General features: G+C 47.4%; 1 protein-coding gene across 5 annotated transcripts in view; it reads right to left on the bottom strand.

The window, feature by feature from the left end:
• Window positions 1-19,006, bottom strand: part of cntn1b (contactin 1b) — a 1,036,112-nt gene that overhangs the window by 60,508 nt on the left and 956,598 nt on the right. For 4 of the 5 annotated variants that reach the window (XM_086008675.1, XM_086008677.1, XM_086008676.1 and 1 more), the window contains one exon: window positions 7,468-7,548. The exons of the other annotated variant lie outside the window; for it this stretch is intronic. In XM_086008675.1, the coding sequence (XP_085864801.1) occupies window positions 7,468-7,548 (81 nt within the window). The remainder of the gene's footprint in view (window positions 1-7,467; window positions 7,549-19,006) is intronic. 5 annotated transcript variants of the gene reach the window in all.

The raw sequence follows: 19,006 nt of genomic DNA, 5'->3' as shown, positions 1-19,006 counted from the left end.
CACCCACAACCTGCTGCCTCAGAAGCAAGAGTGCTATCCTCTGAGCCATAGCTCAGATAGAGTCCATAAATCTATTTATCTCAGCCTTGAATATGCACAACGACTCAGCATCCACAGCCCACTGGGTTTGAGAATTCCAAAGATTCACAACTCTCTGAGTGAAGAAATTCCTCCTCATCCCAGTCCTAAATGGTCGACCAATTATCCTGAGACTATGCCCCCTAGTTCTAGACTCTCCAGCCAGGGGAAACAATCTCTCGGCATCTACCCTGTCAATCTCCCTCAGAATCTTATATGTTTCAATGAGATCACTTCTCACTCTTCCAAACTCCAGCAAGTATAGGCCCAATCCACTCAATTTCTTCTCATAGGACAACTCTCATCCCAGGGATCAATCCAGAGAACCTTTGCTGTACCGCCTCCAAGGCATGTACGTCCCTTCTCAGAAAAGGAGATCAAAACTGTGCACAGTACCCCAGGTGTGGTCCCACCAAAGCCCTGTACAATTGTAGTAAGACATCCTTACTCTTGTACTCCAATGATGTGAACAACCCGACCTCTGGAGACCCCATGGTGTTGGAGTTCCTGTGAGCTGCTGCTGTGTCTGCTCTTCAAACAAAATCCTTGTAGCTAGGAGAATTCATAGGACTCTGGCCAACACTGCAGGGCATTCCACAGACTCCACTCCAGTATTACACAGGCTCTCACCACAGGGTATTTCTTACACAGTGCCTCACTATAGACCATTACACAGGGCTCAATACAGTACAACAGGACAAGACCTGGAGCCGCACCACAGGAAGCTAAACTCAAATTTGACTTGAAAGACGGAGGTGTCGGCATTTGGCTGCAGCTGGAGCACTGAGACATGTCTCGCTGAGAGATTGAGAGCTCATTATAAGTCCTCACAAAAGGAGATTACAACGTGGATGCAACGTGGAGTACAAAATGTATCAGCTGGTCTCACTGAAGATGAAGGCCCAGCAACACCTTCTAAGTGCAACCAGGGCATAAATGCAGACCTTGCCAGTGACACCCACATCCCGAGAACTAACAAATAAAAAAACTGAAGATATTGCATAGGGCACCACTGCAGGGAATTACACAGGCCTCAACACAATGCAGTACACAGGGCCTCGTTACAGCTTACATACCAATCCAGAAAATTCACAAACACTGAGGAACAGCTTCAAAGAAAAGAGACACGGCCCCCAAAAAACCTGACAACTCAAACATTCCTGACTAATCGTCTATGACCAGGGCCACTGGTTTCGGGTGACTGAATAAATTAAGTTCCATTTTTGTTATACGGCTTCCAGGATTTTTGTCGGTGTTTTGAGGATCACATTTTGCAATTCGGACTCCTTGTCTGTGAAAACCAAAACCAAAAGGCTGTACCTGTGACTTATGAGAACAAATAGTTGCACTGAGAGTGCAGTGGGACATGTGTTTGGTGTAACTTAAATTGCAGGTATACCCAATATTCCATCAGTGGTAATGTAGGGAAAAATTAAAGTAGACAAAAGTGCAGTTTTTGCAGTAAAATATTTCTGAAGGGGGACGTGAGCACTTAAGTGCTAACAGCATTGTAGAGCATCTTCACCACATGGACTGCAGCAGGTCAAGAAGATGCCCCACCACCACCTTCTCAAAGGCAACAAGGGAAGGGCAATAAATGCTGTCCTTGCCAACAAGACCCACAGTCCGAGAATAAATAAAAAGACAGGCCTGGAAATTCCTGGGGCCTTGCACCACTGTAAGTGCGGAACCCCTGCTTGCCGCACCCAAGGCCAGAGACCACGTCTCAAATTCCAAGGATGAGGCCATTTGCATAGTTGGGGCATCAGACATACTGATCCAAGCTGATCCACCCTTGTAAGGTGGACTGGAGACCTTCCAATCTTAAATGGAAAGAAGAACAAATTTTTATGTGTTTTGTCCCAATCTTCAGCTTCCATTGGAACACTAGAGAAGGTAATCAAGACCCTCTGGGATTGGTTATCTTCCTCTAGTAAAGGTTTTTCACCTTCAGAATGCCTCAAAAGCACTCTCGCCAGGTCTCAACCAGCATGAGCCCCACTGAGGCCTTCCAAGGGAGTAACTGGAGGAATTTCCAAGAGGAAGCCTGGGAACTCCCTTTTGCATGTTCCCTAGAGGTGGGGGGAGGGAAGATGGACAATCTGCCCACGGCAGCCCCACCTCCCCCTGGAATCCACCCGGAATTTAAAGGTCAAGCCTAAATGGGCTGGAATCTGGGTGGAGCCGGGATACGGCCCACATACCTGGCACCCCCATCCCCCAGATGTAAATGGGACTTGGACCCTCAGCAGCCTCAGGAATTTCGGGGCCAGGATATTTATTTCCTGGAGGAGGTCTGATAGAGTTCCCCATCCTCTGGAAATTTTAAAGCGTTAGGGGTAAAAATTTAGTTAGTGCCCCGGCGGCCAATTTTGCCAGGTAGCGCTCCGAGAGGGAGGAAGGACGCTACTGGAAGCGCCCCGCATCCCTCTTGGGGTGCCATGCGCTGCGGCACGTCACGCCGCGGTACTGCCGGCCTTCTTCCCCTTATTAAAAGGGAGGGGCCTAGCGCAGCGCGTCCCGGCGCCCAGCTGGGCCACCAGGGATCGGGAGTGCCGGCAAACGAGCCTGGCACTGAGGAGTGCCGGGCTCACGGAGAGCAGCTGGAACCCCACAGGAGAGGGGGGGGGGGCTCCACGGGGACCGAGGACAGCTACGGGGGCAGGTGCTGGCAGGCAGCCAGCAACAAAAATGGCCGCCCACCACCTCCCCTTTAACTAGCGCTGCCCCGACCACAGGTAGGCCCCCCTGACCCCGGCAGACATAGAGTCCGGCGGTAAGTCGGGGGGCGCCACCCAATATTACAGCCGGGGCACGAGCGGGACGCTGCGCACGGCGATGAAGCGCCGTGCGGTGCTAACGGTTAGTACTGCCGCTAACCTATAGCAGAATTTCATGGGAGGTGTCAGCGGCGCCGCGCCCAGGCGCTAGTTGATAGGGCGCTAGCGGGAGCCACAAATAAACCGAATAAGCCCCCTTAGACTTTTTAGGTTAATTTTCCATCATTTTGTAGTTACTGTAATTCTGCCTTCGTAATTACATAAGAACTTAAGAAATAGGAGCAGGAGTAGGCCAATCGGCCCCTCGAGCCTGCTCCGCCATTCAATAAGATCATGGCTGATCTGATCCTAACCGCCAATCTACTATCACAGAACCATCTCCTGCATCTAACAGAATTAGACACACGAAATAGGAGCAGGATCAGGCTACACGGCCCCTGGGCCCGCTCCGCTACCCACAGGGCCATGACCGATCCGAACCTAGACTCATGTCCAAATTCCTGCCCGCTCCCCGTAACCCTTAATTCCCTTTACTTCTAGGAAACTGTCTACTTCTGTTTTAAATTTATGTAATGATGTAGCTTCTACAGCTTTTTGGGGCAGCATATTCCATGGACCTACCACCCTCTGAGTGAAGTAGTTCCTCCTCATCTCAGTTTTGAAAGAGCAGCCCCTTATTCTAAGACTATGCCCCCTAGTTCTAGTTTCACCCATCATCGGGAACATTCTCCCCGCATCCACCCGATCCAACCCCTTCACAATCTTATATGTTTCAATAAGATCGCCTCTCATTCTTCTGAACTCCAATGAGTAGAGTCCCAATCTACTCAACCTCTCCTCATATGTCCATCCCCTCATCCCCGGGATTAACCGAGTGAACCTTCTTTGTACTGACTCGAGAGAAAGTATGTCCTTTCTTAAGTATGGACACCAAAACTGTATGCAGTATTCCAGGTGTGGTCTCACCAATACCTTGTACAACTGAAGCAATACCTCCCTATTTTTATATTCTATCCCCCTAGCAATGAAAGCCAACATTCCATTGGCCTTCTTGATCACTTGCTGCACCTGCATACTAACCTTTTGAGTTTCGTGCACCAGGACCCCCAGATCCCTTTGTACTTCAGTACTTTCCAGTTTCTTGCCATTAAGATAACTTGCTCTACGATTTTTCCTGCCAAAGTGCATAACCTCACACTTTCCAGTATTGTATTCCATCTGCCAAATCTCTGCCCACTTACTTAGCCTGTCTATGTCCCCTTGCAGGTTTTTTATGTCCTCCTCACTCACTACTTTCCCCCCCATCTTAGTATCATCTGCAAACTTTGATATGTTACACTCGGTCCCCTCCTCCAAATCGTTAATATAGATTGTAAAGAGTTGGGGACCCAGCACCGACCCCTGCGGAACACCAGTTACTGATTAAAAATGAGTTATTCTGGAAAGGTTATCGATAATTTAAATATTAAAGTTGTTGATACAAATTACGTTGATTTTTGTATCAGTTGAATGCAGCGCCACAGCTGAACTATGTAGTAATGTAGGTGATACCTGGTCCTAGATCTCACAACATGGGCCTGAGGAAGCCCTCTCCACTGCACCCCGTGGAGTTCCGAACCATGAAGGAGAGCAGTTTGAATGCCCATCGAATACCTGGCATGCTTAAACTGCATTGAGACTTGTTGCTATTGAAGAAAGAGGAAGACGCCCAAAGTGACATGTACCACACACACCACCAACGCTTTTCTTACCTGCTGATTGAGGCCTGCCTGATCCTGAGCCAACGTGGAGCACACGTTATTGTGCACATGTGCACAAGAGAATTTTGCGGTATTCGGAGGCGAGATTGGAAGATGGGGCCCCTGAAATGCAGGACCCACGTGTCCGCATGTACACAGAAGAGAATTGCAGGGTATTCTGGGTGGAATGACCTCAGAAAATGCCCGGCCTAACGGTTGTCGGCAAACTCAAACAAAATGCTCATGGATGACAAGTAACCAGCAGGGCATTATACAGTGCTTCACTATAGAGCCACGGACCTGACCTTACCATGGGGCATTATACAGGGCCTGGTGATGGGGCATTATACAGGGCCTGGTGATGGGGCATTATACAGGGCCTGGTGATGGGGCATTATACAGGGCTTGGTGATGGGGCATTATACAGGGCTTGGTGATGGGGCATTATACAGGGCCTGGTGATGGGGCATTATACAGGGCCTGGTGATGGGGCATTATACAGGGCCTGGTGATGGGGCATTATACAGGGCCTGGTGATGGGGCATTATACAGGGCCTGGTGATGGGGCATTATACAGGGCCTGGTGATGGGGCATTATACAGGGCTTGGTGATGGGGCATTATACAGGGCCTGGTGATGGGGCATTATACAGGGCCAGGTGATGGGGCATTATACAGGGCTTGGTGATGGGGCTGATGTGCCTCAATGAATCCGAGACTCGACGTTAACGAAGCAAAGCAAGGCTTTTATTAACTCAGAAAGTAATACACATTGGAGAAGTGTCTCTCATCCAGAGATCTGCTGTACTGCTGTGAGACACGCTGGGGCTTGCTTAAGTAGGGGCCAGGTATGGGCGGAGCCCTACACACAATACAATACAGGTAAGGAAATGAAACTAAACTAAACACAGGGAATACAGTGCCTGATGAATGGCATATTTCATCACAGGGGCATTATACAGGGTCTGGTGATGGGGCATTATACAGGGCCTGGTGATGGGGCATTATACAGGGCCTGGTGATGGGGCATTATACAGGGTCTGGTGATGGGGCATTATACAGGGCCTGGTGATGGGGCATTATACAGGGCCTGGTGATGGGGCATTATACAGGGCCTGGTGATGGGGCATTACACAGGGCCTGGTGATGGGGCATTACACAGGGCCTGGTGATGGGGCATTACACAGGGCTTGGTGAGATGCCTGCATGCAACAAGGCCTGGATAACGTTCAGGCTTGGGCTGATAAGTTGTGGGTAACATTCGCGCCACACAAGTGCCAGGCAATGACTATCTCCAACAAGCGAGAGTCTAACCACTGCCCCTTGACATTCAACGGCATTACCATCGCTGAATCCCCCACCATCAACATCCTGGGGGTCACCATTGACAAGAAACTTAACTGGACCAGCCACATAAATACTGTGGCAACAAGAGCAGGTCAGAGGCTGGGTATTCTGCGGCGAGTGTCTCACCTCCTGACTCCCCAAAGCCTTTCCACCATCTACAAGGCACAAGTCAGGAGTGTGATGGAATACTCTCCACTGGATGAGTGCAGCTCCAACAACACTCAAGAAGCTCGACATCATCCAGGACAAAGCAGCCCGCTTGATTGGCACCCCAACCACCAGCTTAAACATTCACTCCCTCCACCACCGGTGTACCGTGTCTGCAGTGTATACCATCTACAAGATGCACTGCAGCAACTCGCCAAGGCTTCTTCGGCAGCATCTCCCAAACCCGCGACCTCTTCCACCTGAAAGGACAAGGGCAGCAGATGCATGGGAACACCACCACCTCCAAGTTACACACCATCCTGACTTGGAAATATATCGCCGATCTTTCATCGTCGCTGGGTCAAAATCCTGGAACTCCATCCCTAACAGCACTGTCGGAGTACCTTCACCACACGGACTGCCCTCTGAAATGGCCTAGCAAGCCACTCAGTTGTATAAGGTGGCTCACCACCACCTTCTCGAGGGCAATTAGGGATGGGCAATAAATGCTAGCCTTGCCAGTGACACCCACATCCCATAAAAATGAATTAAAAAAATAAAAAATAAAAATGATACAGGGTCTGGTGATAGGGCATTAGACCGGGCCTGGTGATGGGGCATTATACAAGGCCTGGTGATGGGGCATTATACAGGGCCTGGTGATGGGGCATTATACAGGGCCTGGTGATGGGGCATTATACAGGGCCTGGTGATGGGGCATTATACAGGGCCTGGTGATGGGGCATTATACAGGGCCTGGTGATGGGGCATTATACAGGGCCTGGTGATGGGGCATTATACAGGGCCTGGTGATGGGGCATTATACAGGGCCTGGTGATGGGGCATTATGCAGGGCCTGGTGATGGGGCATTATACAGGGCCTGGTGATAGGGCATTATACAAGGCCTGGTGATGGGGCATTAGACCGGGCCTGGTGATGGGGCATTATACAGGGCCTGGTGATGGGGCATTAGACAGGACCTCACCAGACATCATTACAAATGGCCTCACAACAGGTTTACACAGACCTACACTACAGTAAAACATACATGCAACCTAGAAAATTAGTAGAAAATAGCTGCCAAATCAAGAATGGTCCTGACGTGAAAATAAGTCGTCAAGTGGGCTTTCTTACTTTAACAGTGGGCATGCACAACTGGGGCAAGAGTTTCCTCTTTAGTGCTTGGCCTGGGTGGACCACAAAGAGTAAAATGGGGGCGGGAGGGTGGGGGGGTGGCTATATTAGTTGTGCAATCCTCCCTGCCTGATTTTCCTCTTCACAATCCACCTGGGGGAATGCTTTGTGCCCAAGCCTTAAAGAGGAAAGTCTGCCCTGACATTCCTTCGCTGTTAATGGAGGAAAAGAAACATAAGTACCTGAAAAGCTGAATGGAAAATCGAAAAGCGGAAGGCACAAAATTGATGGTGCATTTCTAGGGGGGTCCGGGGGCATGCTCCCTGGAAAAATGTGAATTTGTATGTTAAAAATGATGCATTTTAAGCACTTTTGTACTGTACTTCATAATTAATAAATCTTAATCTAAAAAAAATAAACTGACATTTCAATTTCCAACAGACCTACCACGCCATCACTTCCCCAAGAGTTACCTCAACCGTTTCTTTTCCACTTCTACAATTATGCAGGAGATGAATTGCTGGTTTTTATTTGTGCTTACTGGGGGAGACTTGTGTGGGCGGCGGGTGGGATGGAGCTGTGTAAGGGATGGATGGGAGGGAGGGAACATGGGGGAATTGCTGAGGTGCCTGCTGGCAGGAGGAGCCTTAGATTCTTTTCCCCTCTTAATTTTCTCTCTCCTCCCCCGGAGGTGAAGTCTCTTCTATTACCTCACCCAAGCGACTATTGTTTAAGCTCGAGCCGAGATGATGAGTGTTGTCTGCCCTATCCCGTCCTCCGAGCAGGGTGACTGGATAGTGATTGGGAGCAGGAACCTTTATTTCCACTTCCTGCTGCTTAGCTGTGATCAGGCCGAACCTGGCTTCTCTGGCTGAGCCTCAAAGCTTCACTTGACCTTTACCCATGAGGCCACTGAGGCAACTGGGCAATCATCTGATTTTGAAGGTGACCTGCTACTTGCAAGTCCACCCCAGTTAAGACAGAATCATAGAATAGTGCAGCACAGAAGGAGGCCATTCGGCCGATCGAGTCTGCGCCGGCTCTTTCGAGGAGCAATCCTGTTAGTCCCACTCCCCCGCTCTTTCTCCATATCCTTGCAATTTTTTCTCCTTCGAGTATTTATCCAATTCCCTTTTGAAGGCCACGACTGAATCTGTATCCATCACCATAACAGTCAGTGCATTCCAATTCCTAGCTTGATGGTAAAATATGGTACTTATGTTCCATTCCAACCCCCACTCCCAATCAATCTGCCATTCTTTCTTCTCCCCTCCCAAAGGTCATGCCAGCGCTGTTCACCCCAACCCCCCACTACAGTAATGCTGACATTCTTCCATCCCGCTCCCCTCGTTTAATGCTGGAAATTTCCTTCCTCCAACACCTCAATGTGACTTTCTCCTCTTCGCCCTGTCATATTATGGGGATTCTTTGACTGTTTTGTCATGGAAAGGATTTGGTGAAGAGAGTTACTTTCCAGGATACAAGTTTAAATAAAGCACCGAGACAAGAGGTGGATAATATGATAATGGTGGTAGTTTCTCCAAAGACTGTAAACAATAAGCAATCTGTTAGTTTGCCTGAGTAATAGATAAACAGCTCACAGCTATTGTGTTAGGAAGTCTCTGGTTCAGAATGCTTGGAAGAGGGTGTCTAGCAGGACTTCCTTTGTGGCTGTGAACAGCGGAAGAAAAGAAACCAGAGATAGAGGCAGTCAAGTCTGGCCACGGCTGCATAGGCAGTCGGATTTTCGAGCAGAAAACTGCAAGGAGAAGTTTTCTCAAGGCTAAGGAGGAGACTTTGGAATCAGAAACACAATTTCTAAATTTGTGGATGACACCAAATTGAGGGGGATAGTTAATACTAAGGAGAACTGCAACAAATTACAGGAGGACATTAATAAACTTGCAGAATGGGCATATAATTGGCAAATGAAGTTCAACACAGGTAAGTGTGAGGTATTACATTTTGGTAGGAAGAATAGGGAGGTCACTTATCACTTGGAGGGTGCGAGTCTAGGTGGGGTAGACAAAGGGATCTCGGAGTACAAATACACAAATCACTAAAAGTTGCGACACAGGTTAGCAAGGCCATAAAAAAACAAACCAACCACTAAGGTTTATTTCTAGAGGTATAGAATTGAAAAGTAGGGAAGTTATGCTAAACTTGTATCGAACCCTGGTCAGACCACACAGAGTACTGCGTACAGTTCTGGTCGCCATATTATAAAAAGGATATAGAGGCACTGGAGAGGGTGCAGAGAAGATTTACAAGGATGATGCCAGAAAGGATGAGCAGGCTCGGTCTCTTTTCTCTTGAAAAATGGTTGAGGGGTGACCGAATAGAGGTCTTTAAAATTATGAAAGGTTTTGATAGAGTGGATACAGAGGGAATGTTTCCACTTGTGGGGAAGAGCATAACTAGAGGCCATCAATATAAGATAGTCACCAAGAAATCCAATAGGGAATTCAGAAGAAACTTCTTTACCCAGAGAGTGGTGAGAATGTGGCACTCGCTACCACAGGGAGTGGTTGAAGCGAATAGTATAGATGCATTTAAGGGGAGGCTAGACAAGCAGATGAGGGAGAATGGAATAGAGGGCTATGCTGATAGATTTAGATGAGGAAAGATGAGAGGAGACTCGAGTGGAGCATAAACACCGGCATGGACTGGTTGGGCCGAATGACCTGTTTCTGTGCCGTATATCCTATGTAATCCTATGTAAAAATACAGGAGTGTAGTTAGGAGTTATTTTGTTTTAAGTGACCCACTGATACGGGGAAGCATAGCATGTTCATTATTTTGTATTATTAAACAAAGACACATTGTATTGATTGATCAAAGTGACTCTGATCATGATTGTTGCTCTGTATCCTCACTCAATGTGAAATAAACCAACTATCTTCTACCATGTTTATACACTGGAAAGGTCGCTGTCTCCTCTCAGTGCTGCAGGCCCAGCGCTAATGGCTGGGATTGCCGTCCCTACATACTGTAGGTGGAAACTCTCATGCCAGCAGAAATTCCTGCCTAGAATATGTAGAGGCGACAATTAGTGTGCTGACAGGAGGCAGGGACCTATCCAGTGTAGGAGTGAATGGAGATTGGGAGGAGCGGGACTGGAGGGATGATTTTTGTCATTAAGGTTGACACGTTGACCTGTGCGCTAAAACACTGACTGTCAGTATGAAATGCTGATGGTTGGCATGTATGGTCAATAGTATTTCAGAGTGTCTCACTACAGAGTATTCTACAGGGCCCTCATTGCAGGGTTTAAATCAAACCACACTACAGTAAACTTGTATTTCAGAGTGCCTCACCAAAGGTCATTACACTGGGTGGCACTACCAGCCATTAACTAGGGCCTCACTACAGAGCAATAACAGGGCTTCACTACAGAGCATTTCATGGAGTTCACAGGGCATTACACAGGGTGTCATTACCAGCCATTAAATAGACCTCACTACAGAGCAATACTTGGGGCCTCATTACAGAGCAATGCCTGGGGCCTCACTACAGAGCAATACCTGGGGCCACACTACAGAGCAATACCTGGGGCCTCACTACAGAGCAATACCTGGGGCCTCACTACAGAGCAATACCTGGGGCCTCACTACAGAGCAATACCTGGGGCCTCACTACAGAGCAATACCTGGGGCCTCACTACAGAGCAATACTTGGGGCCTCACTACAGAGCAATGCCTGGGGCCTCACTACAGAGCAATACCTGGGGCCTCACTACAGAGCAATACCTGGGGCCTCACTACAGAGCAATACCTGGGGCCTCACTACAGAGCAATACCTGGGGCCTCACTACAGAGCAATACTTGGGGCCTCACTACACAGCAATACCTGGGGCCTCACTACAGAGCAATACTTGGGGCCTCACTACAGAGCAATACCTGGGGCCTCACTACAGAGCAATACCTGGGGCCTCACTACAGAGCAATACCTGGGGCCTCACTACAGAGCAATACCTGGGGCCTCACTACAGAGCAATACCTGGGCCTCACTACAGAGCAATACTTGGGGCCTCACTACAGAGCAATACCTGGGGCCTCACTACAGAGCAATACTTGGGGCCTCACTGCAGAGCAATACCTGGGCCTCACTACAGAGCAATACTTGGGGCCTCACTACAGAGCAATACCTGGGGCCTCACTACAGAGCAATACCTGGGCCTCACTACAGAGCAATACTTGGGGCCTCACTACAGAGCAATACCTGGGGCCTCACTACAGAGCAATACCTGGGGCCTCACTACAGAGCAATACCTGGGCCTCACTACAGAGCAATACCTGGGCCTCACTACAGAGCAATACCTGGGGCCTCACTACAGAACAATACCTGGGGCCTCACTACAGAACAATACCTGGGCCTCACTACAGAGCAATACCTGGGGCCTCACTACAGAGCAATACCTGGGGCCTCACTACAGAGCAATACTTGGGGCCTCACTACAGAGCAATACCTGGGGCCTCACTACAGAGCAATACCTGGGGCCTCACTACAGAGCAATACCTGGGGCCTCACTACAGAGCAATACCTGGGGCCTCACTACAGAGCAATACCTGGGGCCTCACTACAGAGCAATACCTGGGGCCTCACTACAGAGCAATACCTGGGGCCTCACTACAGAGCAATACCTGGGGCCTCACTACAGAGCAATACCTGGGGCCTCACTACAGAGCAATACCTGGGGCCTCACTGCAGAGCAATACTTGGGGCCTCACTGCAGAGCAATACCTGGGCCTCACTACAGAGCAATACTTGGGGCCTCACTACAGAGCAATACCTGGGGCCTCACTACAGAGCAATACCTGGGCCTCACTACAGAGCAATACTTGGGGCCTCACTACAGAGCAATACCTGGGGCCTCACTACAGAGCAATACTTGGGGCCTCACTGCAGAGCAATACCTGGGCCTCACTACAGAGCAATACTTGGGGCCTCACTACAGAGCAATACCTGGGGCCTCACTACAGAGCAATACCTGGGGCCTCACTACAGAGCAATACCTGGGCCTCACTACAGAGCAATACCTGGGCCTCACTACAGAGCAATACCTGGGGCCTCACTACAGAACAATACCTGGGGCCTCACTACAGAACAATACCTGGGCCTCACTACAGAGCAATACCTGGGGCCTCACTACAGAGCAATACCTGGGGCCTCACTATAGAGCAATACCTGGGGCCTCACTACAGAGCAGTACACAAGGCCTCACAGGTAAAACAGAGAATCTCATTACAAGTATAACATAAGGCCTCACTACAGCTTTAAGAGAGGGCAATGCAGGTAATTCAGAGGGCCTTACTACAGTTATCATAGAGAATCTCACTAAAGATATAACAGAGGACCTCATTACAGGTGTAACAAAAGACCACATTACAGGTGTAACAGTAGGCCTCATTGTTTCCTTTCCATCAAATTCACAGTCCTATCCTCCCGAGGTCTGTTTTATACTTTGTTTGCTTGCATCCAGAGTTGGACCAATTAGCTGGGAAAAATCCAAACCTCTGCAATATTTGAACACCCATCCTGCAACTGAGTTCATAAAAAGCAACAGGAAATTCCTGAAATGCTCTGGAGTAAAACTAAACAGGACCAGCTGACAGCCAAATCTCACCTTCTTGTTGTTAGCAATATCTGAACCTGTTGGTACCTCAAAGTTATAATCTGATTGATATTTAAAAGGCATCTTTATCATTGTAGGCTTTCCTTTCTTCGGTGTTTGTTTTTGACAACTTTGCAGTGCTTATTTTGACCACTTCTGTTTGTCACTGTGATTTTTGGTTGCCATTTGTGAAAATAAAAGTAAAAGCCAAAGCAAGTATTCGAGCTGCACTCACTTCAGTAAAGACATGGTGATTGGCAACGATTAGTTCTCGATTACCATTGCAGGAATCAAAAGCAAATAAGGATCCCGAGCAGGACGCCTCCTTTCATTAATAGTTGGAAGCTCAGAAACCTGGCATTATTCGAAGTAAAATGGGTAAAAGATACTCTACAAACCAACAGAATGTCATTTCAATTTTTTTCTTCATTACCAAATTTACACTAATTTGACCACTTTGAAAATCAGTGTGGGGTCATTGGGTTAATCTGAAAGCAAAGCCAGACATCATCTACATAGATACACGTTCATGTTCAACACGGCACAAAGCTCAGCTCAGTCATTGCGGCTTAAAGATGACATCAATTTTGATGCATCGCACTCTTAAATTTACACACAACTCCAGGTATTTGAAAGGGTTTACAATCAGGCTCACTCTTTTTGATCATGCGTCTTATTCTCAACATTTGCCCTCTGCGTAAACCCATCACATCATCTTACCACACTGGTCCAGCAAAGGGTATCTCAAAACCTCGGGTAAACAACTTCATGCCTCAGCCGGCAGCAGTCGACTGAAATAGTGGAGAGGTTCATCATCAATGCAGGTTAAAAACAGTTCGGATGCACAGCGACTTTTGTACGGCTTGTATCCTTTGCAACTGTGTTTTTTTTTAAAAGATACCAAACAACAGTGAGCCTCACTTATTAATTTCCTTATCTGAAGCAGGTCGTTTGGACAATATCTATTTATTTTGAGCTTGATTGCTCTTGTTTTGCTCTTCCTTGACCAGTATGAGACAGTGGCCAGTGAGGGGGATGGAACTGGCAGTGAGGGAACGGATTTTCTGGCGGGGGCCGAAGTCAATGGCTTCGGTCTTCCTAACGCGTAATTGAAGGAAATTTTGGTTCATCCAACACTGGATGACGGACAGGCAGTCTGACAACATAGAGGCAGTGGAGGGGTCAAGAGAGGTGCTGGTGAGGTAGAGCTGGGTACATGTGCAACCTGACATTGTGTTTTTGGATGATCTCACCAAGGTGCAGCATCTGGGTGAGACATAGCAGGGAGCTGAGGATAGATCCTTGGGAGACTCCAGAGGTAACATTGCGGCAGTGGTAAGAGAAACCACTGCAGGAGACTGGATAGGTAAGAGTCGAACCAGGTGAGGACAGTCCCACTCAGTTGGACAACAGAGGAGAGGCATTGGAGGAGGATGGTGTGGTCGACAGTGCCAAAGGCTGCAGAGGTTGAGAAGGATGAGGAGGTATAGTGCACCATGATCACAGTCACAGGGGATGTCATTTGTGACTCTGAATTTCTAACTGGAAGGTTATTTGCAGTAGTTTTAGTTGGATTGCCAGCTAAAGGATCTAAAGCCAAATGTGATCTTGGAATTAAATATTTATTCATAAGTATTTATATGTGCAATCACTTGTCAAATATTCATATCAAAGCATGGAATGTACTGAATTATGCCAAAGTACTAATGTAATATTGAACAAGTAAATATTTAGTGACATGGAGGATGAAGCTAACCGATTGCATTAGGCCTTTCTTTTCATTGCTATCTTGCACAAGCCTCTCAGTGTAGAAATAGTGCAGATCCAGATAAATATTATTGTAGCTGAATACTCTAAACAATATTCAGGATGCAAGAACTGGTTTGTGACTTGTGTATATTACAGCAAAGTTCATATTGCGTTTTCTACTTTTGTAATTAAATGTAATTAACAGACACTGTAGCGATATGACATTATTTTAAAGCTCCACCACCTCCACTCCTCTCCCTCGGCCCCCTCCGCCACGAACAATCTGGTGACACAATGCAGCAAATAGGAGAGCAGGTCCAAACTCCAGACTTGGCTGGCATTTGGACTCAGGTGGCATGATGCCAGGCTTGGCTTGGTCAGCAGTTGCAGCATTGACTGATGCTGAAGTGGTTACTCAACAGGGAGGAAGGCGGAAAGAAAACAAATCAGATGGCACGCCGGGGGTCTTCGTAAGAGTGGCACTGTGCCAGACCACAGAGATGCTGATTTGCCTTATAGGGCCAGGGATGTGGTGCATATCTAGGCATTAGAGACATCAGCCTTTGAAGGCTTGTGCAATGGGCTTCTGTCTTTCAATCCCTGATGTACAATTTGTTATTTTAAGTGGCTTGGATGTGCGTCCATTCCATTTTCTCCCCAGTGTAACTTCACTAGCCTGTACACCACAGTCTCCAACTGAACGGAGAAGCCGGCGACGCTTGTTGTCCCTTTCTGATCTTACAAAATCATAGAGGCAGAATCATAGAATAGAATAGAATCATACAACATGGAAGGAGGCCATTCGGTCCATCGTGCCTGTGAAAGAGCTACCCAATTAGTCCCACTCCCCAGCTCTTTTCCCACAGTCCTGCAATTTTTTTTCCTTTTCAAGTATTTATCCAATTCTCTTTTGAAAGTTACGACTGAATCTGCTTCCACCACCCTGTCAGGCAGTGCATTCCAGATCATAACAGCTCAGTGTGTCAAATAACCTCCCCTCTGGGTCTTTTAATAGGATAAAACCTCCATTAAGATAATTAAATACCGATATGTATTAAAACAGATCCAAGAACCCCAGTTGGAAGTAGCACATTATCTATCAGGCCACACAAAAGTTGCTCCAATAAAGATAACAAAGACTCCTTTAATCCAACAGATGGGAAGGGCATCAATGATTACCTCCCCCAAAAAATTCACTTATCTTAAAGGATTTCCTTTTGACTGTGTCAGTGGTGGGAAAAGAGCATAAATGTACTGATGTAATGTTTGTGTTGCTGAACTCATTGGTAATGATATAAATTGCTCTTTCTAGATGAACAATGGAAACGCAGACATCAGAATGAGGATGAGGAGAAGCGCTGGAGCCAGCTCCAAATAAAGGTGAAACAGCTCTTGGTCCCGTGTACAGTTACGACCCAGTGACACAGTTCGTGTGTGCCAACTCTCTTTCTGTTCTGCCCCATTCCTGACGCAGTGCTCGACGAGCCAATTTTCCTGCCACAAAACACCTTCGGATGTGCACCGATGCAAAAGTGTCAGCGTGGCTCAGGGGTTAGGTTGGGGATTTGACTGCGGACTCCACTAAAGGCAAGAGTGGTCTCACGTTGTATGAGCTTCAGCTGTGTCGGCCGTGGCTCAGTGTAGCACGCTCACCTCTCAGTCTGAAGATGGGCAGGTCAAGCCCAACTCCAGAGACTAAAGCATAAGATCTAGGCTGACACTCCAGTGCAGTACTGTCTACTGTCGGAGGTGCTGTCTTTCGGATGGGACATTACACCAAGGCTCAGGTGAATGTAAAAGGTCCCACAGTGCTATTTGAAGAAGAGCAGGGGAGTTCTCTCCTGTGTCCTGGCTAGTATTTATCCCTCAACCAACATCATTAAAAAAAACACAGATTATCTGGACATTATCTCATTGCTGTTTTCGGGACCTTGCTGTGTGCAAATTGGCTGCCATGTTTTCTACATTACAACAGTGACTACACTTCAACAAAAGTACTTAATTGGCTGCAAAGCACCTTAGGTCGTCTTGGGGCTGTGAGGGGCGCTATATAAATGCAAGTATTTCTTTCTTGTATGGCAGTCATTTTCCAAACATGCACTGATGATGGGAGACCTTGCTTGTCGCCAGAATGTAGTAGAAAAATCGTGGGCACACTGTCAGTTAAATATTATTCTTAGGAGAGATTGCTTGTTGCTGGCCCATACTCAGCAAATGACCCCCTTCTAACTGCACTCCACAGTGAAGCCAAGTGTCAAAGGCTCCCAGGTGGTCCACTGACCTGCTTAAAAAACTTTTAAAAATGTAATTGTTAATGTGTTTTACAGCAGGGGATTATGGGTGGTCCCAGGATACCTCCTAACAATAGCATTTAAGTGACTGGTGAGCGACGCCTGTCATTGTTAGTCAGAGTGCGAGGTGCAGCCAGCAGTGTAACTCAGGTCTGCCGGCTCTAGACCAAAAGCTATAGGTCCCGGTGTCAGAACAGCACCTGGAATACACCTGGTGCATGCAAAAAAAATTACCCAATCATTCGCAAATTCATTGCACTTTAGACTAAAACTATCAACCCAGCGCATTTCGTCTCTAACTCGAACACTAACAATCTTTTCTAAATGATGCTATTTTGTTTCACAAAGTAGTTTTATTTAGATATACAGCTGGAGTCTGAGGGGTTAAATCAGGCCGAGGTCAAGTTTTACAAACTGGTCCTATAGTAATCTGGGATGTAATGTTTAAGTTATCCACCAGATGGAGCCAAATATTAAGGGTTCACATTCACCAGTTTTTAAGGTAATGGGTCATGTATTCAATGTCCTGGTACACCAGTTTATACGGTAATGTGGCATTGCATTATGGGTATGACTCAGAGGTGAATCCTCCATCTTGCCATCGTGCAGTAAGAATTGGGTGCTTTGCCTGCAGCCTGTAAGAGATGTTTCTCTGCTACACCAGGTAAATAAACAGTTGGGTTTTGTCCCTAATATCTCGCTTCTCTCAGTTTCTCATCTTACCACTCGGATATCACAGGTCCTTTCTGACCAATTAAGAGCCTAATGCTGATTCACAGATTCACAGAAACCCCACAGTGCAGATAGAGGCCATTTCGGCCCATCGAGCCTGCACCGACACATATCCCACCTGATCCCCGTAATCCCTACACCAACACATATCCCACCCTAGCCCTGTAACCCCACGTATTTAATCCCCCTAGCACTAAGGGTCAATTTTATCATAGCCAATCAACCTAACCTGCACATCTTTGGACTGTGGGAGGAAACCGGAGCACCCGGAGGAAACCCACACAAACACGGGGAGAATGTGCAAACTCCACACAGACAGTCACCCGAGGCCGGATTCGAACCCGGGTCCCTGGCGCTGTGAGGCAACAGTGCTAACCACTATGCCACCGTGCTGCCACCGTGATCACAGAAAGAACAGAGGTTCTGCCATTCACTTGGGAGATAAGCCTTCAATAATGAGCTTCAGTGCTGCGAAAGTCTTCTTAAAAATACTCGCTGCCTGGCAAATCCAAATTTGTTTCTCACTAATAACGTCCTTGAACTTGAGAAATTAATTCCAAAAATGTTCACTCCCATCTTTGACACAGACATGGTCTGTGAGGCAGTGACTTGTAAAGAAAAGGCCATGGAGGACCAGATTTAACAAGGAAGCAGAGGAAGAAATAATGGCTGGCAGGAGATGAGGGGATAAATGCACTGATTCTTCTTGAGTGATAATGGATTCATTTGGTTCTCAGCTGACCAAAGCCAGACTGCAGCCCTCTGCTCAGGCTGCTTAGAGAGTGGAAATGTCTAGTGGTGACTCGCTGGTGCTGAGGAGTTCTAAGTTCACAATCATGAAAGGAAGAGGTAGAAGTTTACCAATTTCATGCCCTTTCTTACTCCATGGCAAAAATGTCATATGCATGAGGGCAGTGGTCATTCAAATGTGCACAGTATTAGTTTCATTCTGGTTGCGCACATGGTGAGAATACTGTAAAGAAAAAAGAAACACTTGCATTTCTATAGTGCCTTTCATGACCTCAGGACGTCCCAAAGCACTTCACAGCCAATGAAGTACTTTTGAAGTGTAGTCACTGTTGTAATGTAGGAAACACAGCAGCCAATTTCCACACAGCAAGCTCCCAGAAACAGCTATGTGATAATGACTGTGGAGTGCAGTTAAAAGGGGTCATTTGTTTTAGTGATGTTGGTTGAGGGATAAATATTGGGCAGGACACCAGAGAGAACTCTCCTGCTCTTCTTTGATATAGTGCCATGGGATTTATGTCCACCTGAGAGGGCAGATGGGGCCTCGATTTAACGCCTCATCCGAAAGACGGCACCTCTGTAAGTTCAGCACTCCCTCGGTACTGCACTGGGAGTGTCAGCCTAGATTCTGTGCTCAAGTCTCTA

The sequence above is a fragment of the Somniosus microcephalus genome, chromosome 16, assembly GCF_052327205.1.
Source record: "Somniosus microcephalus isolate GS21.2 chromosome 16, FLI_Smic_1.0, whole genome shotgun sequence".
NCBI classification, from domain to species: Eukaryota; Metazoa; Chordata; class Chondrichthyes; order Squaliformes; family Somniosidae; genus Somniosus; species Somniosus microcephalus.
The sequence above is the reverse complement of the archived record's forward strand: the minus strand, read 5'-3'. Positions and strand labels throughout refer to the sequence as shown.